The 25,726-nt window shown below is 42.5% G+C and overlaps 13 protein-coding genes across 13 annotated transcripts; 8 read left to right on the top strand and 5 right to left on the bottom strand.

The window, feature by feature from the left end:
* Positions 1-150: 150 nt before the first annotated feature.
* Positions 151-696, top strand: EAE98_009184 (uncharacterized protein; the record flags this gene model as incomplete). The annotated part of the gene is made up of 1 exon (XM_038956805.1): positions 151-696. The coding sequence occupies one exon, from the start codon at positions 151-153 to the stop codon at positions 694-696; it is 546 nt and encodes a 181-aa protein (XP_038806871.1).
* Positions 697-1,052: 356 nt separating this feature from the next.
* EAE98_009183 (uncharacterized protein) lies at positions 1,053-1,854 on the top strand (the record flags this gene model as incomplete). Its single annotated transcript, XM_038956804.1, has 2 exons — positions 1,053-1,508; positions 1,570-1,854. The coding sequence occupies 2 exons, from the start codon at positions 1,053-1,055 to the stop codon at positions 1,852-1,854; spliced, it is 741 nt and encodes a 246-aa protein (XP_038806870.1).
* A 1,975-nt stretch (positions 1,855-3,829) lies between these two features.
* Positions 3,830-4,851, top strand: EAE98_009182 (uncharacterized protein). The gene is made up of 3 exons (XM_038956803.1): positions 3,830-3,927; positions 3,984-4,165; positions 4,275-4,851. Exons 1-3 carry the CDS (start codon positions 3,925-3,927, stop codon positions 4,675-4,677), a joined length of 588 nt encoding a protein of 195 aa, XP_038806869.1. The 5' UTR covers positions 3,830-3,924; the 3' UTR covers positions 4,678-4,851.
* Positions 4,852-5,047: 196 nt separating this feature from the next.
* On the bottom strand, positions 5,048-6,073 carry EAE98_009181 (uncharacterized protein; the record flags this gene model as incomplete). Its single annotated transcript, XM_038956802.1, has 3 exons — positions 5,048-5,325; positions 5,538-5,842; positions 5,922-6,073. 3 exons carry the CDS (start codon positions 6,071-6,073, stop codon positions 5,048-5,050), a joined length of 735 nt encoding a protein of 244 aa, XP_038806868.1.
* Positions 6,074-6,971: 898 nt separating this feature from the next.
* EAE98_009180 (uncharacterized protein) lies at positions 6,972-7,568 on the top strand (the record flags this gene model as incomplete). The annotated part of the gene is made up of 1 exon (XM_038956801.1): positions 6,972-7,568. The coding sequence occupies one exon, from the start codon at positions 6,972-6,974 to the stop codon at positions 7,566-7,568; it is 597 nt and encodes a 198-aa protein (XP_038806867.1).
* A 184-nt stretch (positions 7,569-7,752) lies between these two features.
* EAE98_009179 (uncharacterized protein) lies at positions 7,753-9,989 on the bottom strand (the record flags this gene model as incomplete). The annotated part of the gene is made up of 2 exons (XM_038956800.1): positions 7,753-9,704; positions 9,761-9,989. The coding sequence occupies 2 exons, from the start codon at positions 9,987-9,989 to the stop codon at positions 8,062-8,064; spliced, it is 1,872 nt and encodes a 623-aa protein (XP_038806866.1). The 3' UTR covers positions 7,753-8,061.
* Positions 9,990-11,835: 1,846 nt separating this feature from the next.
* EAE98_009178 (uncharacterized protein) lies at positions 11,836-12,558 on the top strand (the record flags this gene model as incomplete). Its single annotated transcript, XM_038956799.1, has 4 exons — positions 11,836-11,865; positions 11,939-12,262; positions 12,325-12,372; positions 12,430-12,558. The coding sequence occupies 4 exons, from the start codon at positions 11,836-11,838 to the stop codon at positions 12,556-12,558; spliced, it is 531 nt and encodes a 176-aa protein (XP_038806865.1).
* A 766-nt stretch (positions 12,559-13,324) lies between these two features.
* On the top strand, positions 13,325-14,649 carry EAE98_009177 (uncharacterized protein; the record flags this gene model as incomplete). Its single annotated transcript, XM_038956798.1, has 2 exons — positions 13,325-13,567; positions 13,660-14,649. The coding sequence occupies 2 exons, from the start codon at positions 13,325-13,327 to the stop codon at positions 14,647-14,649; spliced, it is 1,233 nt and encodes a 410-aa protein (XP_038806864.1).
* A 238-nt stretch (positions 14,650-14,887) lies between these two features.
* On the bottom strand, positions 14,888-15,710 carry EAE98_009176 (uncharacterized protein; the record flags this gene model as incomplete). The annotated part of the gene is made up of 2 exons (XM_038956797.1): positions 14,888-15,439; positions 15,519-15,710. The coding sequence occupies 2 exons, from the start codon at positions 15,708-15,710 to the stop codon at positions 14,888-14,890; spliced, it is 744 nt and encodes a 247-aa protein (XP_038806863.1).
* An 805-nt stretch (positions 15,711-16,515) lies between these two features.
* EAE98_009175 (uncharacterized protein) lies at positions 16,516-17,208 on the top strand (the record flags this gene model as incomplete). Its single annotated transcript, XM_038956796.1, has 3 exons — positions 16,516-16,666; positions 16,809-16,933; positions 16,993-17,208. 3 exons carry the CDS (start codon positions 16,516-16,518, stop codon positions 17,206-17,208), a joined length of 492 nt encoding a protein of 163 aa, XP_038806862.1.
* A 1,316-nt stretch (positions 17,209-18,524) lies between these two features.
* On the top strand, positions 18,525-18,731 carry EAE98_009174 (uncharacterized protein; the record flags this gene model as incomplete). Its single annotated transcript, XM_038956795.1, has 1 exon — positions 18,525-18,731. The coding sequence occupies one exon, from the start codon at positions 18,525-18,527 to the stop codon at positions 18,729-18,731; it is 207 nt and encodes a 68-aa protein (XP_038806861.1).
* A 374-nt stretch (positions 18,732-19,105) lies between these two features.
* EAE98_009173 (uncharacterized protein) lies at positions 19,106-21,827 on the bottom strand. The gene is made up of 2 exons (XM_038956794.1): positions 21,566-21,827; positions 19,106-21,474 (listed from the first exon to the last, which is right to left on the bottom strand). Exons 1-2 carry the CDS (start codon positions 21,776-21,778, stop codon positions 19,330-19,332), a joined length of 2,358 nt encoding a protein of 785 aa, XP_038806860.1. The 5' UTR covers positions 21,779-21,827; the 3' UTR covers positions 19,106-19,329.
* Positions 21,828-23,887: 2,060 nt separating this feature from the next.
* Positions 23,888-25,035, bottom strand: EAE98_009172 (uncharacterized protein; the record flags this gene model as incomplete). The annotated part of the gene is made up of 3 exons (XM_038956793.1): positions 23,888-24,499; positions 24,613-24,795; positions 24,892-25,035. 3 exons carry the CDS (start codon positions 25,033-25,035, stop codon positions 23,888-23,890), a joined length of 939 nt encoding a protein of 312 aa, XP_038806859.1.
* Positions 25,036-25,726: the final 691 nt, after the last annotated feature.

The following is a 25,726-nucleotide window of genomic DNA, read 5'->3' as shown; positions in this document are numbered from 1 at the left end:
CATCTTATCCATGATTCTTGCTCATTATCATTTTTTAAAATCGCATCAAGTAAGTTTCGCTATTCGTTTACTATTGTACAATCGTTATAGAAATAGGAATTCCTCATAGACGCTTCAGTATCTCCAACTTCAAGCAAACCCATACACATGATGAGAGGCAGTCTAAGGTCTTGCTCTTGCGACCCGAATGAAAGATATCATAATCCAGATAATTATATCTGTTATATAAGTAGTTTGAAGAGATCTAGCGATCAAAAAGATGAAGCATCGAACAACCGAATCGAAGGTCGCACAGTATATAACGTATACGTGTGTGGGGTCATACTAGCACATGAACTTGATTCCTTCCGCGATGACTTACTTCGTCCTACATTTATGCTCAAAAAAGCTGTTTGCTGTACCGCTGCCGAAAAATGCTGGGGCTGTAACATAATTACTAGCCTCATAGAGGATAATCTCGATCGAAATGGGAAGCCGTGGCGTGTCATTGTTATTCAGGTGCTCTGGGACGAATGGATTCGTCTTGGACGCAGAGGCTATGGATTTCGAGATGGCGAGTTGGCCCCTATACCAAAATTAGGAATAGATTGGTTTAAGAGGATGGTTGAGAACCAGAGCAAACTTCAAAAGCTCCAGTCTCTTCATCTTGTCAAAGGGAATAATCAGGTTCGGAGCCGAAAGCATGTAGATAATTAAAATGTTCCCCTGGCAGAGCACCAGAGAGTCAAAACAACGGGCTTGAACGAGAATGAGTTTGATTCATTCTTCTCAAGTTATTTTCTTACAATTAAGATTCTTTTCCGTGAATTAGATATTAGTTGACCTATCTTTGTTTCTCGACAAAATGCAAAGATGATTCAGCATCGTGAAGTGGAATCAATCATAACGGTAGAGACTATTATGAGTGGTAAAGCTTGAGCAATTATGAATGTCACTCAGAACTTTCTGAGTCAAGCCCCATTCTATGGTATACCCTATGTAAGCCGCTGAGTCTCCTTGGAAAACTTTCTCCTCCACATTTCAACGTTTAACTACAAGACACTTCCCAAAATATGAGTTCATCAACGCCTCCACGTACTACCAGAGGGGTAATGCAATACCTTTTGAGCTGTGATGCACCTTCTCCTGCTACTCCTCAGCCTTCTAAATACACACCAACGGCGAGAAACCAAGTCCCAGTCGGCAGTGTTTACGAAGTCTTCGACAAATACTATCGCAATGTCACCAAATTTCACATCTGCGGCCACATTGGCGACAAAATAGCGGTGTCAGCCGACGAAGTATGTTACACCTTGCCCGATGCCTGCTATTGGATATGCCCCGAAGCCTGTGAAGAAGGGTTTGGAACGAAGTCATGTGGACAGGATAACGCAGAATTACTTGGCATGACTGGCGAAGAGGCGCGTAAAAGTTCCGCGGGACTTTTGTATAAACAGTGGGGAGAATATTTGACAAAATGTCAAGAAATGAAAAGACCGTTGTCGGGATATGAATCAGTACATGCCAGAGTAATTATGAAAGGATGGAAAGTGAGTCAATGGGAGGAAATGGAGACACAGATGCAGATAGAGAAAGATTTGCGGAGGGAGAATGAAAAGACGAAGAAGCGATTGTGGTAGAAAGATTGGAAAGATTGGAAAGATTGGAAAGATTGGAAAGATTGGAAAGATTGGAAAGATTGGAAAGATTGGAAAGATTGGAAAGATTGGAAAGATTGGAAAGATTGGAAAGATTGGAAAGATTGGAAAGATTGGAAAGATTGGAAAGATTGGAAAGATTGGAAAGATTGGAAAGATTGGAAAGATTGGAAAGATTGGAAAGATTGGAAAGATTGGAAAAAGATATGCTCAATGAATGGTAGACTGTACCGCCAGAAAACCAACCGATACGGAGGTTAGAATAGACAGGATATGTACCCATGGTTAAGAAGGATCGGAGTGAGCAGAAATTGCAATGGTAGATGCATAGATACCGGAAGTAATGGACATGCTGAAAACACCCCATGATCAATATTCACTTCAAGACGTCGTGATCGGCCAATAGAAACCCTCACGTTCCAACTCCCAGTCGCCCATATATATCCAAACAACTTCGCAACTTATAACTAATAATCCGCTTCTGGTGCAAGTGGTAGAGCGATCACATCAACTACCATAAAACGAGGTCGAGGATATTAGCCACAGGCAGCTACAGACCACGCACCTGGGAGGATAACAAAGTCGACGTTATCCTTTTGTCATCCTGAAGCTCGCTTTATTTATTTTTTCGGCCTTCTTTTGATTGTTTTGAATTTATGTGGACAGCTCCAGCTAGCCTTTTCATTTCGTTGTTTGCTTTCATTTATTTCCAAAGTCTGCGCGGCAGTAGTGTGAATTTCGAGGAGTGTCGAGATGCATTTTTTTTGGCAGGCTTGTATGTCTCCACTTTCAACCATATTCACTATGGTATAATTTACGAGCATATGTCTTCAAATATCAGAAACTCGTCACTAGTAAGTTGTGATTCATGGAGAGAACTCTAACACACCCATTATGAATCCCCTATGAGTTTATTGCTAGAAAGCGCGACGTCAATCGACTTACGTCGGCGTCTGCGGTTCAAGATACACCCATTCGAGGCTGCAGAAACGAAAGAGCAGAGGCAACCGTGCAAGTCACAGAAAGCTGTCGCACTAACAAAACATTAAAGAAGTTGCAGAGTTTAAGAAGGGAAATTCTTGGTTATGTTTTCGAGTTGGTATATGAGAGCTAGGATTACAACGCCCGGTGCCAAACTGTTAATTTTGCCTAATATCTGCTTTCGCATACTTGGTATCGCCCGGAGCCAACTTAAAAGGCAGGCTAGCTACGGAGACATCCAAAACAGCTGGATGTATACAGGTACTCAACGCTACGGGAATCAAGAATAGGGATGATGGTGGCAGAAAGCCATCATGCGCTTGCGGTGCTTTTGGTATCATGAATTGGTGGAAGTAGCTGGGTAGAATGCCCGAAGAAGAAACGAACACCAATAGCAACACATTGTTTCACAATGCAGCGTATAGCTAATTGCCCAAATCGTATAGACAGATAGACCATACCAATACCAAGGTCCAAAGTCCAAACATGAAGCGAGCTTCATCATTCTTTATGACCAGCTTGGCCATTCATAAATTTCACAAAAGATAAATCAGATCAAATGCAAATCACAGCCAAACAACAAAACGGTACTCAAAAGATGTAAATATATTGCATAAGCTAATAGAACTAAACCACCATTCCTCCCAAGTCCTTAAACTCATCCCACCAAATATCAAATGTCTCCTAAAGGAACCGAACACAAAACTCATCGACGAGCTTCATAGTCAGGACACCTCAAGGAAAAGTCTCGAAGAATCAAAATCGTGACCCGGGTTTTATTCTTGCTTCACTGTCCACACTTGCTCGCTCTGGGTTGAGACTCGGCAAGCTCTAGCAATATTTTGAAGCGGATGTTGGGGGGTTCTTCTGTTCCAAGAAGAATAGAGATGATGATGTGCTGAAAGAAGAATACCTACTTGTCTTAGAGAAGAACAATAAATTGACAATTGATTCAAAGCTGCATGTTGTTGAGGATCTCATTGATTGAAGATCTCTGCATGAATGAATGCCATTGTGTACATGATAAAGAAAGAATTGGAATATCAAGAAAAATTTCGAGGTTTTCATACGGCTCACTAGTTTCTGCGCTAGCGAGAAAGCTAGTCTAATATAGGTATAGCCAAATGGCCAATCCACAATACTCCACTTCAGCCTCGTCAATAAGGCCTTCGCGTCATGCATATGGCGGGCGAACTTTATCAATATCCAAATGCAACTCGCGATTTTATTTTATCCCCCGGTCCAGTTTGCCTTTTCACAATAACATCCTTTGCGCACCTTTTTATTCTATTGCTGGGTATACAGAATGGTATTCCCCCACCGCCCCATTTTCCAAATCTAACAAATGACTAACGAAAACCCCAGCCAGCAAAACGCAAAGATGCCTCTGCGCCAGCAGCTGGACCGCGGTCCAAGCTAGCTAAAGAACACAATATTACCGCTGCGGAAGAAACAGAGATCAAAGAGGCATTTTCATTATTTTCGCAAAAGATGGAGGGCGAGAAGGAGGGCGTTATTGCTATGGGTGATGTGAGGAGGGCGTTGATGTATGTGCTACTTCTCTTTCGCTTTTTAGAGCGTTCATTTCTCTGCTTGATTTATTGTGTACACGACAGTAATTCCCGTGAGTGAAGATATGTACTAATTATGAAACAGCGCCCTAGGACTAACCCCCACCCCCTCCGAACTCCGCGAATACCACAGCATCCTCGACCCGGAAGACGAAGGCTTTACTGTCTATCGGCATTTCGTTGCCATCTGCGCTATTAAATTTCATTCCCGGACTCGAACATCGGACTCACATAAGAAAGATGTAGATGATGCGTTCCGTCTATTTTCAAATGCTGGACAGAAGAAGGGCGGCAGTGGAGGCGGAGAGGACATGGGAAGAATTACATTGGCGACGTTGAAGAGGGTTGCGAGGGTGTTAAAGGAGGATGTGGATGAGGAGTTGCTGGTTAGTATGTTATTAGAGGCAAATGGCGGACAAGGTGTTGGGAAGGGCGTGGAGAGAGATGAGTTTGAAGATGTGATGAGGAGGGCGGGGATGTGGAGGTGACGGTTGGGTGAATGGGTCAATTTGACATCTGATGAGCGATCTTGAGCACTTGGCGCACGTGGAGTTTTGGGACATAATTTATTGGTGGCATTCCTGGCATGAAATTTGGGATTGGATTGAAATTACCCTCGATGGAGTTAAATGCACGGGGAAACAGGAGTCTAGCGAAGCATTGGTTTGTTGCACATATTCCATTTATTTAGCTGATTGCTCTTAGTACGAACGCCGACAAGATTATGCAAAATCCGGTCCTATCCGACAAAAACACCTTTCCACCTCGTGGATAACTTTCCTTATCTGACCTTAAATGATATATTTGTGACGCCAATTCCCATATAATTCCCATGATATCATGAATGAAACAGCTAGTTTAAGCCGCTGGAACCTCCGTCTGAATTTTAGATGCAGTAGGCTCAGTCTGTGCGGACTCGGATGTGCTTTCCGCTGGTGGAGCTTTGAATCCGGCGTGATCTGAGTGTTTCTTGTAGAAGAAATTGTCGGGCTTGGGTTTCAGTTCTTGGGGAAGTTCCTCCATTACTGTAGCAAGTAACGCATCGATGGATTTCTGTTTCGAGGCATCACGGTGCCAGATTGAGATAAGGTGAGAATTGAAACGAACGGAGAGTCCAACACCACAAAGCTGATCGCCTATTCGTATGTTAGTATCGATTCCCAGTAGTGTTCCATTTCATAGCCTTCCCACTTCCAACCCGTGAACTAGAACACTTGTTCATAGAGCACCCAGATATTATGGCGACCAAGAATTTGATGTCTTTAACTCTCTTCCATATTTCGATTCCAATTGCTGGTGAAAAGGGGCTGGCATTTTCCAACCGAGAGATTCGTGTAAACCCGCTTACCTGATTCTAAACAGCCTTGAAGCTTCTCTCCGATAGCCATCAATTGAACTCTAGTGAAAAAGTCCGGACCATTTTGCTTAGGGACCCTAAATGTCCAACTACCTCCATTGATATTCCTTCTATCTTCCCATACTGGTTGGAACCCTTGTTTGAATAAATAAATCGACTCTCTCATTTTAATCTGATCGAACGGGGTATTGTTACAATAACGCCAGAAGTCCTGAATCGATTCGACTTGTGTAGGAAGCTTGTCAAGGGTAGCAGTATAACTGCCATCTGCGGCAGGCTTTTGATCCTTCTGTTGTCTATTCGGCACCCCGTTAGCAATGGAACTCAATCCAATACCCCACAGAATCCACATATCCCATAGAGAGAAGCACTGACCTATCGAAATATATATCCCAACAATGTTGCGTCGGCAATGGACGCATTGCTTTCAGCATATTCTTTTTTGCATCGTCGCGGGCAGGAGATCCAGTATCGCTTGGTCCGGAGGTGGAAATTCCTCGCGTAATGAGCGATGGTCGTAAAGCCATATTGTATAAATGGTATATGTGTGATATTAAGACTGTGATATTGTATAGTGGGATACTCGACTGCTGTTACCGCTCTCAAGAAAGAAATAATAAGATACCAAGAGATTGACAAAGCTAAGGGTGGGATGGACAGAAAAGGGTGGTAGAGAGGATGAAAGAGAAAGCAAATCGTATTATTGTACAAAGGATGAAGTGATGTAGTAACAGTGGCGCCAAGAGAATGCACAGCAGATCACATCTGAAGCAAGTGGATTCAGGATGAAACCCTGAAACAAGCGCCCGAACGGCCCTCTCAAAGAGTAGATACCCCTTGCAATGTTCATTTGCCCTTTCACATTGGTTCAATTGGTTGTGTAGAATTGCAGGCCCAACATGCGGCGCGGTCCGGGAAAACTAAAACACGCCCGGTGAGTGGCCGGGAGTGGAATCACGTGGGTCCTGGCAATATTTGGCGGTGAGATATGATTGGGGAAGATTTCGATATGGGTTTTTTTTGGTGACGATCACTTCAAATTTAATCATCAAATCACTTTACAGAAAACAATAAATCACATCTTACCATTGCTATATTTTTGCTGGACTGTTATCACAAGATTCCAATCAGAATAGTGTCAGGATTCCTTTTGGACTTTTGCAATACATATTCTATTCTCCCTGTACCCAAACAAAACTCCAGTACCACATAAGCCCTGCTTGTACCCTGGTCTTCTGGATACATTACCTATCAAAAGTTCTAATACTCACGAGAATATATAGTTTTGAGACTTCATTACCCAATCTTTTGCATCTCGGTTTTACCATTGGGTCCTATCACTGAGACACAATACTGAGCCGAGACTCTCCAAAACGTCCCCTCCATATCTCAAACCCAACAACTCACCTGACCTACCTACCCACCATGACATCAAGCAAACGCACCTCCCCTCCCACAGAAGCAATGGACAGCGAATCGACGCGCCCCCGAAAAATTCTCGACGCCAAACTCCCCTCGAGAAAACGTACGGCTCTCGGCAAAACTTCTCCAAACACCACCACTCCACCATCCACAAACCCAGCCAAATCCTCATCTCCCGCATCTTCCCAGGCCAACACATCATCCGAAGCCGAAGCTTCATCATCCGAACCCTCTTCTGATGCCGACTCCGAGGATGAGATTCCCATGATCCGTCCCCTAAATGCTCGTCCCGTCATGCGTGTATCCACACTTGACGGATTTGGTGCTTCAGAAGGTCTCAACAATCTTCCTGATTTTCTGAAACAGATGAAAGAAGCGAATGAAGAATTGATGAAGAAGATTGAGAAAGGAGAAGATAGGAAATTGGAGGATGTGAAGGAGGGAGAAAGTTATGTGGAGATGAACTTGGGACTGGGTGTTTTGGAAGAAACGAGGGACGGGGAAAGGGGGAGCGAAAGTGAGAGTGAGGCCGAGGAGCAAGATGCTGATGGCGATAGGAAGATGGAGGAGGGAAAGAAGGCCGGAATTGAGGAACTTTAAAGTACTAGGATACCACGTATTGCTTTGGTGTAATTATTAGGATACAAATTGAAATCATAGATATTCAAGACTGGAGTGCTATTTGATTGACATATCCGATTGGTACGTCAAAAATTGCTATCACACTTCAAACTGGGTGTACAATTTACATCACTCATTGAGCAGAAGAATTAACTTTGTTTTAACGACTTAATTCTACAAAAAGACATACTGTTTGCACTGTCTTGAAGTCTATGCGCCTCGATTAACGGACATTGATCCCCTTGATCTGATCCAAAGATATGGCACACTCAGATTACCACCGCTAATATTAACCAATGCCTGATTAGACTCTATGAGCCGTGCCATAGTCCATGACTCTGCATATCCTACCCCCAATCCCTTTCCTACCCTTGGTATAATAAAAATGCAAACCTCCCATAACACCAACGCTTGCCCTATTTTCCCTTCGTGAAACCATACCAATCCATAAAAACCCGCCCTCTCCTCATAATCATACAACATTGACCGTCATTTCCCTACCGAAACGCCCCTTGTCATCACAGATCTTCTTCCTAAACATATCTAGATCCTTTAACAAATCGCCCATGAAACCTTGCATCTCGCTCGCTCTCTCCTCACGTGCACCCATATCGATAGCTTCGTCTTCATCTGAATACTCATGTTCATAGCCATCTTCCTCATTAGTCGTTTCATCGATAGTTCTGTTCTCCTTATCGTGCCCAAAATCGCCCACGTTATCAAAATTAATACTGCCCATACTAATAGTTCTAGCAGGTTCCACTTTGATTGGATTCTTCAAGCTCTCCAAAGCTAATTTAAGATGCAATCTCAAGGCGTCATTCTCAGTCGTCAAGCTTCGAATTTTACCTTCTGATATCATGGTTCTGTCTTCCATCATTCTTTGCATGAGTGCAATTTTATTCTGGTATTGCTCAAGTCTTTCGTCTTGTGCTTTAGTTTCTGTTTCTTTTCTTGTAGAGTCAGAATTGGAAACTTGAAGTTGTAGAATGCGAATCTCCTCTGCCATGGCGGCAATCTGAGCATCACGTTCCGCAGCGGAAACGTGATCTTGGTTGACGACGGCACGCGTGCGAATGCGTTTAGCTTGGTCGGCATAGCGAAGGGTAGAGAGAGTTTCGTCGTAATCGGAAGGGGAAATGCACGCAATCATTGCGGTTTTACTATTTCCTCCCAATGAATCTTTGAGCAGCCAGGTAAGGATTGAATCTCTATAGGGAACGACATCTTTGTTGCGTTTTACGGTACGTTGTTGCTTTGGATCTGCGAGAGCTGCAATGACACGACCGAGAGTTGTCAGAGACTTGTTAATATTGCTTCCCTCACGTAGGCGAGCACCTGTTGCTTCTGTTGCCTTTGCACGTTCACTACCTGCAAGATCCACTAGTCGAATTCTGGCAGTACGTTCTGTTGTTTCATCCGTCTCCATATCGTGGTGGATCTGCTTGAGCATGATGGTAAAAACACTATGACTTCTGCTACTTGTATCGTTCATCTTAGTACTTGCTGTGGTTCGACTGGCATCTCCCATCTTCATGTACCGCATAATTTCAGAAAGATTCTTAACAGGTACATCGGTCAAATCTTTGATATAAGGTCCTTCGGTGGGGGATTCACGAATCTTTAGATAATAGGGTGGTTGATTGGGGTGGAATGGAACAAGAAGATCTCGGACATGTTCGTTATAAACTTCGAAATAAGATACACGGACATTATAGGAAATGTTTGGACTTTCATTATGTGCTGCCTCGATCCGCTCAAAAAGGTCTTCGCAGGTCCTTGGTATTAATCCTGGCTGATCTTCTGTACCCATCATTGTATAACTCTTTCCTGATCCAGTCTGGCCATATGCAAAGATGCATGTATGATATCCTTCGAAGTTATGGTCCAAGAATTCCTCCCCCAAACTATTATAAACATCCTCCTGGTGTGCATAGTGTTCATCAGACTGGTTGTGGCTCCAAAAGGACTTGTCGAATGTAAAGACTTTCTCTTCGATGACTCTGCGCATCTTCGAACGAGAGTTTGCAGGATCGGTATCGTTTGGTACTAGAAGAGTGGTTGCTTGCGTTATTGGATTCATATCAATCAGACACTTAGCTCCTCTATTAATTTCTATTTCGCCATTAGTAAAATAACCTGACTTCCTGTTCTACTTTTAAAATACTCACCTCTAGGAAGAAATCCTCTAACTCTAACCACAACTCTAACATTTCCGCCCGCATCTCTAGCTGTAGATACAACACTATCTCTCCTCGATCGCAAAGAAGGAGTAGATGCAGTTGAGACCACACCCATTCCCATGCCTGGCATCAATCGCGGAACGATAGCCATAGCAATTAATGTTTCGTTGATGTCAGCAATCTTTTTGGAAAATTGATGTTGTAAATGTAGGTACATGAAGGGTCTCTTGTAAATAAAGCAATGACGCGAAATTGTTGGCTAGGTGAAGGGCGGACCGGGGTTTTATGCGGGAGTTTCGCTTCGATGTTTGCTACTGTAGAGAAGGTTGGGGTAACAAGTGGGTAACATTCATCAGTATTCAACGATCTATCGTCGCAGATCGATTTGATTGAAATGCTTTATAGATGGAGATCCAATTGATTATCTTGCGCTTACAAAAATGAGAGGGAAGAAAGGTGAAGAGAGAATGGAATTTGGAGATCGCGCGCTTGTTTACATATATACATGATACTGTGAAATTCGCAGTTAGTCCCTAGATAGGTTAAGCACCGAGCCACCAACGCGCCACGCTCTGAAATCCTTCGAAAGCTTTCCCAATTGAGATTTCCGATAATGGTTATTGTTGTTTGTGAGGAGATCTAATTGTTTTTCCCATGATAGCAAATGTCGTTAGAGCTACCTAGAGAGCCTAGTAGGTATATACTTCATTGCCGTCAATATCATTCAGAAATAAACCATCACCCTAGTGCATAGTGCTAGTCTGTCGGTACTAACATAGCAACTACCTAGATTTAGATGGGTTTATACTAAATAGTTTCTCAGGTAGCTCCTAATTAAGCAATATTACAACAGTGTGAACACATGATATCGCCATACCCATGTTGATATCAACAATTATAGAATACAATAACTTTAATAAAGAAACATAGCGAGAAGTCAAACCCTAAAGCAGAGGTGGGGAACGGTTAAGGGAGAAACTCTGAGGAATGTTTCTAATCCGAACTCTCTCAGGCAACAGCTCTCAAAATGGGAGATGTCATCTTTTCTACCGCTCGAGTGGAGGCTGCGCTGCTATCAAGGGCGGAGGTGTTGAACTACATACATCCCCAGCTTTCACACAACCGAGAGAATAATGAACCCTCTCCTCTGTACAATATAGCCAGGATAACCGAGACGATGCATGCAGGCCCAAATTAGTTTTCAATCAGATATATATGGCAGTTCTTTACATTGGCGTACAGAGTAGCTCATCAATTAAGGAACACTCTCAGGCTCCAGCTTGATCTCTCGCTATCCTCTGTCTTTGAGCTCCTAGACCAAGACTGCGTTCTTGTTTATTTCGGTATATGGAATTCTCGGGTAGCTGAGTAGAGTAGATCATCGTTGCAAGCCTCCCTCAGATCATAGTAGTGATGCTCAAGGCGAACAATCATACCAATTTTCGATATTTTTAATAAATTCATTCTTCCATTGTTTGATATCAGAATTCACATCTTGATTATTCCGTCTCCAATGAATAGTTGTGATAATTCCCAAGACTAATGATTTGATATATCAAGAGCTGTTCACAAGTCCATTTTTGCAGTGTCTCGTCAATCCGTACACCCACTGATGGAAATACCCCTGCAAGCATTTCGGAGATGGAGAGGACGAGGACGTCTCACCGAATGTCGATTTAAAAAAGTGTCAGGAAAGAAAACAAATGCTGATTCATTGCTCCTTCTTCATTCATGACCCACGGAGCGAATCTACCTGGTAGGTATTGAGAATTGTGAAATTATCAACTGATTGGCGTGCGACGTTGCGATGCAATGTGATTGTGTGATACTAGTATTTATGAATGGGTGAATGGCGTCAATCTCATCGGGCGCAGACTTTTTTTTCTAGGAATTTCCATTTATTTCACTCAGGCTTCCGCTTAGATATTTTGTTTGTCCAAAACCAACAAAAGGCAAATAAATCGCAGCTTCTTTCATACCTTTCTTTTACACTTGAAGCATAAGTACCACATTCAAATCTATTGAAACCAAATATAGAAATACTCAATTGACTGAAATTCAAAATGAGAGCTTACTGGTTTGATAACAAGGAGGTAAAGTACCCCTCACCCCCACTGCACTACCCCTCCCTCCATCTTCTTTTTACTAACAAGCAGTTTTTTATAGGGCGACCAACGTGAACTCCACGACTCAGGTCGCGACGTTAACCCCGAGTACTTGGAGAAGCTCGGAGTTCTCTATTACAGATTCGCAGATGAGAAAGATGTCGACAAGCTCGCCTCGGACAGAAGTTACAAGAATCGCGATGTGATTACGGTTTCACCAGAGAAAATGGGCGATATCTATGAGGAGAAGGTCAAGTCGTTCTTCAATGAGCATTTGCATGAAGATGAGGAGATCAGATATATCAGAGATGGAGCGGGATTCTTCGATGTTAGGAGCGAGGGCGATGAGTGGGTTCGCATTAGGTTGGAAAAGGACGACTTGATCGTAAGTACCTTTGATGGATGCGCTGGAATCGTGTTTGAATAGAGACTGATTTTGGCGGACAGATTCTCCCAGCCGGTATCTACCATCGTTTTACCACCGATGAAAACAACGTATGTTTCCCTCTGTGATGCTCTTTTTGGCATGCGCCATTACTAACAGGAGAACAGTATATCCAAGCAATGAGATTGTTCAAGGAGGAACCTAAATGGACTCCTTTGAACCGTGGTCCAGAGGTCGATGCCAATCCATACCGCAAGGAGTATCTGCAAACTGTTCCTGCAATCGCAGGCCAGTAATGGAAGAGTGGAGATGGAAGGGTAGATGATGGAAGTGGAACGGCGATAACGAAGTAATGAAACTCTGCGAGCTGAATATGATAGCATATGATGATAGGTAGCGAGAAAGCGATTTCAGCAGTTCTAACAATTTGTGTCTGAGTTACTCGTAGGTCTGATTGAAATACTGTCCACTGTTGACGCATAAATGAATACCTAGGCATGATGGAATGATGAAAGTCATATAGTTCGTACTTTGAACCCATACCAGATACCTGCCTCAGCCTGCATCTGATTACCATCCTAACTACCAGTGCCCGTTTAAAATATCGGTTCCCGTCCCATCTCATCATCAACGTCCACCATCCATCAAGGTAAAGAAAGATGCCGACTTACGTCATATCATGCCGTGTACGATAGTGAATGAAGATATAAAAGATAAGACGAAATTTTTGAAGACGATAAGAGTTTGTAAACAAACCGATAACGAATCACTACCAAAACGCCCATCTCCATAACTTTCGCAATTTCTGGGTCAAAATCCCCGGGACAATCTTTTCAAGATCCTCAAACCTTTGCGATCCTGTATTTGCAATATAATTGTTACTTTTGCCAAAGGCCCCAAAGTTGACAGTGCTAGCAAATATGCAACAGATCTTTTGGGAAGGGGAGGCTTACCCCGCTATTGGCTAGTTTTCCCCAGCTCCCTCAACGTCACCACGAGAGCACCAACTCATCATCGCCATTTGCGATCCACGAATTCGCACAAAGTAATATACAAAGGAAGATGAAGGAGAGGGATTCAAAAGAAGGAGAAGGCCCTGCCGATACTCCCAACTTCGATTCTTACAATAATCTACTACCATCGGGACAAAATGCCCCTCAGAGTAATACCCACGACAGCATGTCTCCCGATTTTCTCAAAGTCGAAAACACTATCAATGCCGACGGTAAAAAGATTAAGCTACAACTTCCTTTGAGTTGTGAGCCTCCGGGTCCAAATAATAAGACAAAACCAAAGGTTTGGATAGTGAGTATTCCCAATTGCGCCTCAACAGACAATTCGTCTATCTATCTGACCAAAGCCGTTCTACACCTTCCATTTACTAACTCAGCATCTAGATATTCGGCGCCAGTGGCCATATGGGTCAGAGTCTCACACGAGCATGTCTTTCCAAAGGCGACGAAGTCGTTGCCGTCGGCCGGATCAACGAAAATACAATCGAGTCGATGCAAACCACATTCCCGCATCCAAACTGCTTCAACACACTTTGCGACGTGCGTGTACGAGAATCCGTATCGGCAGTTATAGAACAGGCACTTGAAAAATTCAAGCGCATCGATGTGATAGCCAATTGTTCGGGCTACGGCGTCATCGGCGCATGCGAAGACCAAGACGAGCACGAAATCCGCAATCAGTTCGAGACGAATTTCATGGGCACTGTACATATTATCCAACTGAGTCTACCATACTTTCGCGAGCAAGGAGCGGGGAGATACTTGATATTCAGTAGTACTTCAGGCGCATTAGGTGTTCCGGGCTTGGGACCATATTGCGCGACGAAGTATGCGGTGGAGGGAATGATCGAAGCGATGCTTTACGAAGTGGATGCTTTCAATATAAAAGCTACGTTGGTAGAACCGGGGTTGGTGAGGAGAGATGAGAAGGAATTGGCTTCGGGTCCGCTACCTACTTGGGGACACTTTTTGATTAAACCTCCCAGTGAACCATATTCCGACCCGACTTCGCCGGCGTTGCATGCGAAGAGAATGGTTCAGTGGCTGGGGGATAAACAACCTACTAGTGCTAAGAAATGCGCAGATTTGGTTTGGCAATTAGGTCATTGTTCCTACCCGCCTCTACGATTACTTTTGGGGAGTTACGCTATAGAGAGTATTAGGGATCGTTTGCGATCTATCATAGAAGAGTTGGAGGATTGGAAGCATCTACATCATCCTATAGCTCCCGTGGATGAGCTTGATAATGAAGAGGATTCAGACGATGCTCGAGATGTAGACGTGTCTGCTAAAACGAAAAAGGAGGACCGAGCTGCAAAGCGGGCTGCGGCGAATTCATCAAAAGTAGAGTCAGATGCAGATAGTAGTTCATGACCACACTCAGTAAGTTATCAATGATTGTAATAATATAATATTGGTACGCTTACTTGTGGCTGCGATGTGAACAAATGTCCCCAGAACCTCAGCATGTGGATATAGCGGCTAAAGTAAATCTCTGCTAGGTGCTTCTACTGAACGATCATATCAGCGAACAATAATGTTCACACTCAATTTCTTAAATCCCAAACGCCTTCCCATGCAATTTCATCATGACATTCTATGATGCTCTTTTTTATCTTACTTCCGGCCCTGGCGCTGCGGCCATCGCAATATCATTATTGATTGCGTCCGCTGTTTCCTCTCTTGGTTGTCTCTCGAACAATCTTCTCCAAAACATTGGTGGATCAAATGGACGATGTCCATTGTGTAGCGGTGGGTAAACGTCGCAAAAGAAGTACCAAACATGACCAATGACTACTCCCATCAATTCATCCTTTGGAACCGTCCCATGTAAAACTAAACTGAAGCCCATCAAAACCCAGGGTAAATATGGAGCCGTGAAAACTAGCAATCCAAGGAAACTCAATTGTGTATCGGGGTTTCGTCTCGACCAAATGTATACGAGAGTCGAGGATAATGGGTGTCCTAGAAATGGCATTGAGACCAGAGGATTTATGCAGATGAGACAAGTCATCGCATAGAGCAATAGCCACGAAAAATGCGCCGCAGATCGACCGGATGATTCCTCAAGGAGTCGCGAGTATCGGGTCAAGAAGAATACGTGGAAAACGAGATCCAGGGATAAAGGACCAAAGTATATAAAAGTAGTCAAGAGGCGCCAATACTATTTGTTCAAAGAGATCCAATCAGCGAGATTCCCAGATGCGAATGCGGATGCGCAACCATGGGAAAAGCAATCATACCTGCGACTTTACAAATACCGCTCGGAAGCTGTAGAATAACTGAAAGGGCGTGACGATTTGACATTGAACCAGCGCGCTGGTAATGACCGTCGCCGTCGTCCACCATCTGGTACACACGGGCATTTCCCAAAACCAAGTTTCGAGCGGAAACCCGGCGGCGCCCCCTTCCCCATTTCCCATCATTTGATCCATAATTGGATGTGTGAGGCTATTGATAGAAGTAATGCGACAGTAATGCGACTACGAGGCTCGGAATTTTGGGTTATGGGATAAATCGAGGAGCGCTTGCGTGATGGCGTTTGTTGGATATTTCGAAGTTTCGAAGTGAAGATATGGAGGAAATCTCGATACTTTTTTCTTGTGATACGAGGTAATGCGATTCTTGAATAGTTTAATTTGACAGAAAGATTTTTTTTGTTTTTTGTTTTTTTGGAATGGATGGTCGTGGGTTCGTATTTAGAATTTATCTGAGGCTCATGACGTTTCTTTGAACAAGTTGTCCTGTTCTCATAAGGTCTAACGATGACTACTAGCCTTTGACCCGCGGGACGATCTTAGATAAGGCAAGGCTGACAGTTTCAAGTCTCAGCCTTGGATATAGCCATCTTTCCTTTTTACCAGTTGGTCAAAGCGCGTAGGAATTGTAAATATGGTTGCCGTGGTTCCTAACCCTTCAATATTCAAGTCCAAACTAGACCAGACCAGAATTACCAATTGAACTAGGTACATTTCTCTCTCAACCCACCCATTGAAATTCCACGCGATTTCACCCCTCTCAAAATTGTCCGGCTCGGTCTATTCACCTTCAATTGGATCAGCTGTCCAACGATCAAGGACGCGCATCTTCGCGCAAAACCGCGTCGTCGAATCCATCCCGGCCACGACAATATCCATCCTCAAGAATCTCGCAAATTGAGCACCACTTTGCGCAATCACAGCAGAAAATACATTTCACCGACGAGCACCCCTAAAGCTTTGGATTGTAATCACATTCACAATGTCGCAAATGCAGAAGAAAAAGCAGCGTCTGTCACTGGACGACGAATCAGCAGCGGGTAGCCCAAGAGCAAACGCACCAGGCAGACCAGCAGGAAAATCTGTTGCGGGAAAGAGCATGAGTAAGAAGGCAAGAGATAGTGCTGTTAGAGGTAAGCCGATTTTGTTCCTACACCCATGGATTTGCGCGCGTGTGAAACGGATGAATAGTTCAACTTCTCTTCTGACATGAAGCTCGGGAGAAAATCACGGTGCATGTTAAACTCAACATACTGACTCAATTGATGTAATTAGCCGGAGATCCAATTCCTCAAGGGAAAAAGCGCCGTTATAAGCCTGGCACCCTAGCACTGAAGGAAATTCGCAAGTTCCAGAAGTCTACCGATCTGCTCCTTCTCAAACTTCCCTTCTCACGTTTGGTTCGTACTCATGCCCTAATCAACATTACAGAACCATATCTAACATGGTGCGAATCTAGGTCCGTGAAATCGCACTCTCGGTACGCCCTCAAGGTGAGGGGATGCGCTGGCAATCACAAGCTATTCAAGCGCTCCAAGAATCAGCCGAAGCATTTCTCGTCCATCTGTTCGAAGATACCAACTTGTGCGCTATTCATGCCAAGAGAGTCACAATTATGCAGAAGGATATACAACTGGCAAGACGTATTCGAGGTGCATGGGGTGGTTTGGGTTAGAATGACAAGTATATGCTTAAACGCTGTATGATTGTTGAATTCGCTTTGAAAATTTTGTCAGATTAGCTTGCCTGGATAGGGACGATTTCGTTATAGGGAAGGCGTATATGGTTACATGGCTCTCTACAAGTATGGGAGGAATTCGACTGATATGAGGACGTATAAAGCATTGATGGTCTATGCTAGATGAAGTAAATCTTTGCTTCTCTTTAACAGTAGACCTGGCGTGTTCAGCAAGGTAGTATGTATGTGCCTTAGGATTTCCTCAAGTCTATAAATTTAATTTAAAAGACGAAACAATTTTTTTTTTACCAATGCCTTTTCAGCTGTATGTAACAGTTGTTCCATCTTGCGCAGGTTCCAACAATCTCCAATCGCACTTGATATCATTCTTCGCAAAAGTATCTAAAATGACATTCGCAATTGCGTCAAAGTTTTCTGTTGCAAGCGCAAGAATAGTTGGACCGGCCCCAGATAAACAGATTCCACACAGACCGGGATGAGATTTAGGAGTGACCGATTGTAAGATCTCAGGGAGGCCTGGGATCAAACCTTTTCTGTAAGGTTGATGTACCTTGTCTTGCATTGCCAGATAGATTTGTTCTGCATCGGGTGGTGATCTTCCCAGCGCGGAAGGCAGGAGAGCAATTCTCTGCAGGTTGAATACGACATCGGACCTGGAATACGAGGAAGGCAGGACACTTCGCGCTTTTGCGGTTGCGACTTCGAATTGTGGGATGATGGCAATGGCTTTGATTTCGGGGGCCCAGGGAAACTTCATGTAATGCCCGATTCCCACGGGTGGTTCGGGCGGATTGGATCCCGTATCGACTCCTCCGGCGGGTTCGGGGAGCACTTCGCTGAGCGGAATCTCTTTGCGTTCTGTGTCTTCGGCGCTCAGTTCGTTGAGGTATGTGCCGACGAATCCTCCATACAATGCTGCGGCTACGTTGTCTGGATGGCGTTCTGCGCATCTCGTTAGATATATCGCGCGTGATGGACAATCCAACCGTACCTATCATGAGACAATAGTCCAACATCCTCGCCTTGGACAACTGCAGCTTCCCCACTTCATTCGCCAGCGCAACACCCGCTACCACTGCCGCCCCCGAAGATCCCAGTCCGCGTCCCAGCGGAATCGGATTGATAATGTGAACTGCCGTTTCGGACGGAAAGCTTCGCTGTCCATGACACCGCAACACATACAACGCCGTGCGCGTGATCAGATTGCTATCCGCAGTCAACGGCACCTCTTCTGCACCCTGTCCTTCATATGTGATTTTGCAATTGAGGGGCGCGCGAGACGTCACCGCGGTATGGACTTCGACGCGCAACTCGAGCCAGATGGAAAGCGCGAGCCCGATCACATCGAATCCGGGGCCAATGTTCGCAGAGGAACAGGGTACTTCTATATGGACGTCAGTTTCGAATCTCTTGCTACCATCGCGGGAAATAATATTGATTCTACTGTGACCGAGGGTTTGCGCGGCGGGGAGAAAATAGAGGTGACGGACTTATGGTAATCATTTTTTATTAATTGAGCCGGTTTGCAGAAAAGGCTCGAGATGGGAGGTGTCAATGAGAGATTCAGCTTGAAATACAAAGTGCTATCGAATCATTCGATAAACTTTACTGTTACCTTTTTTTATCAGCCTTGCCCGATATCGCTACTCGTATAAAATTGGAAAAATTCGGTATATCAACTAGGATTATAGTCAGAAAGGTCGAAATTGGAATAAAATAAATATGATTCGTTCGCTTGGATCAGATCATGCTCGGGCCGTGGTGAAGATCCATTTAAATTTCTTAGACATCTGTAACAGAATGACTAATCGGGGGTTCCCCTCATCTACAACAGGAGAGTCTTTCGTTATTAATAGAATTAATAGAATTAGAATTAGAATTAAATTTATATATTATATTGATACTAGCCGTCGGTGAAAGAGAACCTGAAGTCCACGAATTCGTACGATTTCAAAATTATTATAATATTTAATAAGAAAATTCTACGAATCCGTAGTCTGAAAAATCTTTTTCCCCAACGGCTAGTATAACATAAATTCCTCCCATCCCATGGCGATCCGCCTTCCCATTTTCTCCTTCTCCCTACCTAGGTATTTTTTAATTCCACGACTCCAAATTTCTCAACTCACAGCCTTCACCCGATCTCTTGATCAATTTTCCAATAGTATAAACCTTCTCACCCGACCCCTCCAATTCTCCCACAACCTGCTCTACATTCTCCTTCTTAACTACTGCTACCATTCCAATACCCGTGTTGAAGGCTCTAGCCATCTCACTAGCTTCGACATTACCTGCCTTCTTCAACCACTTGAACACATCCGGCAATTGCCAAGTAGCGACATCGATCTCGGCAGCTAGATGAGATGGCAACATTCTAGGAACATTTTCAGTCAAGCCACCACCAGTGATGTGGGCCAAGCCAGTGACCAAATGCTTCTGGACCACTGGTTTCAAAGAGCGGACGTAAATGCGGGTAGGTGTTAAAAGATTTTCACCAACGGTGGTGGAAGGATCCCATGGGCACTTGTCTTCTTTATAGGAGAGACCTTCTCTCGCAATAATTTTTCGCACGAGAGAGAATCCATTGGAGTGAACTCCCGCAGATGCCAAGCCAATAAGGACATCACCTTCTGCCATCAAATCTGTCCTTGGTAATCTGTTCTCCTTCTTTACAACTCCCATGGCGCAACCAGCAGCATCATAATCATCCCCTTGGTACATACCAGGCATCTCAGCAGTTTCACCACCAACGAGTGCACTGTTGGCATCTTTGCATCCGTTAGCAACACCTTCTACGAAGTCTGCTGCGTTCTTAAGCTTCAATTGACTGCAGCCATAGTAGTCGACGAATCCAAGTGGTTCAGCGCCTGCAACAATCAAATCGTTTACATTCATAGCGACCAAATCAATACCAACTGTGTCATGCTTCTCCATAGCTTGTGCAATGGCAAGTTTAGTGCCAATCCCATCAATGCACATAACTACAGTTGGGGCACCGGCATAACCAGCAGCTTCCAAATCAATCTCTCCACCGAACCCACCGATTTCAGCATCGGCTCCTGGTCTTCGGGTAGAAAGAACCGCTTTTCTAATACGTTCGACAAAGTTATTACCGGCATCAATGCTAACACCTGCAGATGCATATGTAAGTGCTTCCTTTGTAGCAGATGAAGATCTGAATGCCCGATGAGCAATATCCTTGCGGTAGAACATTTTATCAAACTTGATGAGATCGACAGTAGTATAAGCATCCTTTACGGCCTGCTCGAGAGTTTCTGCAACAGCTTGTGCTGCGATGACACGTCCACCAGATGTTTGTAACTGACCATCCTTCACCACGGTACCAGCATGGAATATATTGGAACCTGCCGGAGGTGTACTGACTTCCATGGCTGTGCCTTTGGCATATGAACCTGGGTATCCACCAGCAGCTACCACAACCGTCGCACTGAATTTTTGATCAATCTTGATCTTTGCTTCGTCGAGGGACCCCTGAGTACAGAGAAGCATGATTTCTGCAAGATCGGTATCTTCACTCAACAATGGTAACAAAGTCTGTGTTTCTGGATCACCGAAACGAACGTTGTACTCCAAGGTTTTTGGTCCGTTCTTGGTTATCATCAAGCCAGTGAAAAGAGTTCCGACGAAAGGTGTACGCTCTTTTCTCATGCCGCGAAGCGTGGGCTCCAATACGGTTCGCTCGATCTCTTCGATTAATTTTTGGGTAGCAATGGGGATAGGCGCATAGCATCCCATTCCTCCAGTATTTGGTCCCTGATCACCGTCGAAAATTCTCTTATGATCTTGAGCAGCAGGTAAAGAGTACATGTTGTAACCATCGCAGAAAGTGAGAATGCTGAGCTCATCACCCTCCAAGAATTCCTCGATAACAACCTCATCGCCAGCAGCCCCAAATTCTCGATCAAGCATGATATCCTTTAATCCTTGGTGGGCTTCCTCTTTCGATGTTGGGATGATAACACCCTTTCCAGCTGCCAATCCACTAGCTTTAATGACAACGTTATGGCTTACGCTATCAATGTATCTTCGCGCTTCTTCGTAGTCCGTAAAGTTCTCGTAAGCCGCAGTTGGAATGTTATACTTCTTCATGAAATCTTTCGAAAATGCTTTGCTCCCTTCCAAACGCGCAGCCAGTTTTGATGGTCCATAACAAGCTATGTCTGCCTCACGGAAGTAATCTTGGATTCCATCAACGAGGGGTGCTTCTGGTCCCGGTACTACCTACATGTAGACGTAAGTAATTGCTTAACAGAAATCGAGCATTGGAATGAAATTAAAAACCCCCAAACAAATGTAGAAAGGAGAAACGCACCAGGTTAACATTGTGTTTCTTGGCCAAAGCAACAAGTCCAGGATAATCATCAGCCTTCACACTGGAATCATTGGAAACCTTTGGGCAATTGGCCGTTCCTCCATTTCCTGGGACTGCGATGATCGACTCGACGCGGGGAGATTGACTGAGTTTCCAAGCCAAAGTATGTTCCCGACCACCATTTCCGACAAGGAGAATTCGAATGGGCTCCATGGTGAAATTCTAAAGTGCGTTGAGGTATTGAACGTGTGAGAAGACGCTTGGAGAACAAAAGAAGAGTCTTCAAATTCAATGTGATCATCGGGATGAATCATTTTCTGCCCGCTTAGTGTCACCGCCTGGCAAGAATTTTAACCCCGCTACTATCCTCCCCACATTACCCCTCCATGATTTAACCGATATCACTTGATGAATCTGAGTCTTTACTCCGTAGTACTAGGTATCGTATATTACTTGGTAGCTCATGGCAATGTTCCGAAACTATTCAATGTTAGATTCTATTTAAATTGAATTCACTCTTTCAATAGCTCTCAGGTGTTTAAAGCATTGAATAGACACCGAAGGAATTTTGAAACGATGCGAAAAGTTATGTGCTAGATGCTTTAACCGATATCCCTACTATGTGCACGGCCCTGCTATGTGCACGCTCTTATTATTTATATAAAATATTATATTAAATTGAATTAGAAATTAAAAAAGCAATGAAATCATTTGAAATTTAAAATTAAGATAAATTGACTAAATTAATATGACATTTTTAAATAAAAAATCTGAAATTCTGAAAATTTATAATAATAATATTAATAAATAAGATATTGAATTTTTATATAAGAAGTTATTTACTTATTAATATATCTTATAATAGAATCGGAAATATAAGTTTTATTTAAGGAAATTATGAATTCTTTTATATTATAATATAAAGTAATTGAAAAAATTAAACTTTTTTCTCAAAATTCTGAAATTATATCAATATTAAAATCTGATAGTTTTTAAAAAGAAAATTTATAAGAATTAATTATTAATAAAATAATGAATTTATAATATTTAATTTTGCTTTTGAATTATATAATAATACTAATCTTTAAATATAGAGAAATATATTAAGATTTATGATTTATTAATATTTTATTTAATTAAAGATTTAAAAATAAATACTAAGAATTTGATTTGATATAATATTAATTATAATATAAGCTTTTATTAATTATTATTGAAAATTTGATTTTCATAATCTTCAATTATATACATTCCATTTTAATATTAAAAAAAAAAGTTATATCAATTTATTTTGATTTAATAAATATTTTAAATATTTGAATTTTCAGGATTTATTAATATTAAAATGATTTTTGTTTAGATTTTCTTTTTTTAAAAATTGATTTAATAATATTTTAAATTACAAAAACTTTTTCTTGAAAAAACATATATTATAATAATAATTTTATAATTAGAATTTCATTATATATTATAAAATCAAGATTTAAACAATTTTAAAAATAGAATTTTAAAAATAAAAGATTTATTTAAAGAATTTCTTTCAATTAAACTAAAACTTATATATTTTAATTTTCAATATAATTTATTTCAAAAAGATTATAATATTCAAAACTTTAATATTCAATATAAATTTAAATTCGTTTTAAAACTTATTTTTTAATTTCTTTAAGATAATAAAAATAATTAGAAAATCTAATAATCTATATTAAAATCAATTCTTATCACTTTTTTGATTTTTTTGATCTCTTTATAAGAATATCAATATTAAAAAATCTATTAAAATATTTTTTCATTTTATAAATAGACTTTAATATATTCTTTATTAAAAACTTATATATTAAAATCATATATTCCTTTTCTTTTATTATTTAATCGATTTTTGTTTTAATAATTTAAAATTTTGAAGAATCAAAACGAATAATATTATTGAATTTTAGAAGTAAATTTTATCTTATTCTAATGATTTTTGAATTTTAAATTGATTTTTATTTTGATTGAAAAAAACGTGCATATAGTAGGGGCGTGCACGTAGCAGGGATATCGGTTATATTGTAATTTCTTGACCTTTTGTGGATTTATATTTTTGAGATGAGTTGAGAATCTCTAGATACCTAGATAGACCTGTCTTTCACGCCTCTATGCATACCATGCCATTTGATGTGATAGTATACCAAAAACTAACCTTTTTCTCTTTTCCCCTATTGTATTCATAGAAGTGATGTTATTTGCATAAACAAAGTACCACCCACACCTCCTTCCTTCCCTATCATTCACTCATTTCACTCTTCAAAATTCACCCAATTCATCAATCCAACCATCCATCTACCATCCCCTTCCCTGCATCTTCTCCTTGGGATCCATCGTCCCACAATTCAACCCCACCATTGCCTCTCCCAAATCCTCACTCACCTCCGCTAAGACCTTCGCATCATTAAAATGCGTCGTCGCCTGCACAATTGCTCTGGCGCGCTTCGCCGCATCTCCGCTCTTGAAAATTCCGCTCCCGACAAAAACTCCATCACAACCTAATTGCATCATGAGGGCCGCATCGGCGGGGGTAGCAATACCACCCGCTGCGAAATTGACCACAGGGAGACGGCCCAACTTTGCAGTTTCTTTGAGGAGTTCGAATGGAGCTTGGATATCTTTTGCGAGGATGCGCAACTCCTCGTCGGACATGAGTGAGGCGGCGCGGATCTCCGAGGTTACTTGGCGTTGGTGACGCACGGCTTCGATGACATCGCCGGTGCCGGCTTCGCCTTTGGTGCGGATCATGGCGGCGCCTTCGGAGATGCGGCGGAGGGCTTCGCCGAGGTTGCGGCAGCCGCAGACGAAGGGGATGGTGAAGGGGTGTTTTTCGACGTGGTGGAGGGCGTCGGCGGGGGTGAGCACTTCAGATTCGTCGATGTAGTCTACGCCGATTGATTGGAGGATCTAGGAGGGGTGGGGTGTTAAAGAGGTTTGAGAGAGAGGGGGGAGGAGATGGGAAAGAAAGAAGGAAGGTAGGGGACCTCGGGAATGAGAGGGAAATGAGAGGGAGAACTAACCTGACATTCAACAAAATGACCGATTCTCGCCTTGGCCATAACAGGTATCGTAACCGTGTCCATGATCTCTCGAATCATCTTTGGATCCGACATGCGGGCTACACCTCCCTGAGCACGAATATCGGCGGGAACTCGCTCGAGCGCCATGACTGCTACTGCGCCTGCTTCTTCTGCGATACGGGCCTGGAGGTGGGGAAGTTAGTGGCGGTTTTTGTAAAAAAAAAATCCATTTTGATTGATGATGGATAGAAGAGAGAGGGAACATCGTAAGTGACTCACTTGTTCGGCATTAACTACATCCATAATCACACCTCCTTTTAACATTCGCGCCAAGCCGGCCTTGACGACAAAGGTAGAAGAGGTATTGTTGCCATGTCTGTTTCCATTTCCATTGGTGGCGCTGGTGGGTAGTTCGTTGGACATTTTGTTTGTGTTGTTGAGTATTGGAGAGGAGAGAAGAGGAGAGGAGAAATGAAGTGTAGAGGTCTTTTTCCAAAGGGAGTGTAGTAGCTACAATAGAAAGAGATGAAGTATGTCGGTAAGTAAGTAAGTAGGTAAGAAGTGTAAGTTTTAAATGAAGAATCCAAAGAAGAAATCTATATCAAATATGTATGTATGTATTAGAGTAATAAGTAGGTAGGTAGGTATCTGTATATATATATATATATATACATATGTGAGGAGAGAAAAGAAATCCAAATGATTAAAATAGTTTTCCTTAGTAAAAGATCTAGTCTAGCATATGACTCTTCTCATTCCATTCTATTCACGTCAATCTATCTCAGTCTTGGTATAGAGTCAGATATCGTCTTTTGATAGGTCAATTGATCTGATGCATCCATCCCATGGCCATTAGTACCTAGGTAGGTAGGTAGTAGGTATATATTTTACTCATCGCATTCTCATGCCTCTCTTATTAATTCAAATTCAAAATCAAATTCATCTGCACCTCCCTACTACCTACCTAGGTACATAGATACTTGCCCCTCCGATCGGTAAGTAATGCCGAGACAAAGAAAAGATATAACTACCTAGGTAATTTATACTACCTAGATGGGACAAATCTACCTCTTGGTACATGTCGACACCTCTATAACCCTCCGATTCCCACATT

The sequence above is a fragment of the Botrytis deweyae genome (genome assembly GCF_014898535.1).
Source record: "Botrytis deweyae strain B1 chromosome Unknown BDEW_026, whole genome shotgun sequence".
NCBI lineage: Eukaryota > Fungi > Ascomycota > Leotiomycetes > Helotiales > Sclerotiniaceae > Botrytis > Botrytis deweyae.
This window is presented reverse-complemented; position numbering and strand designations above follow the sequence as displayed.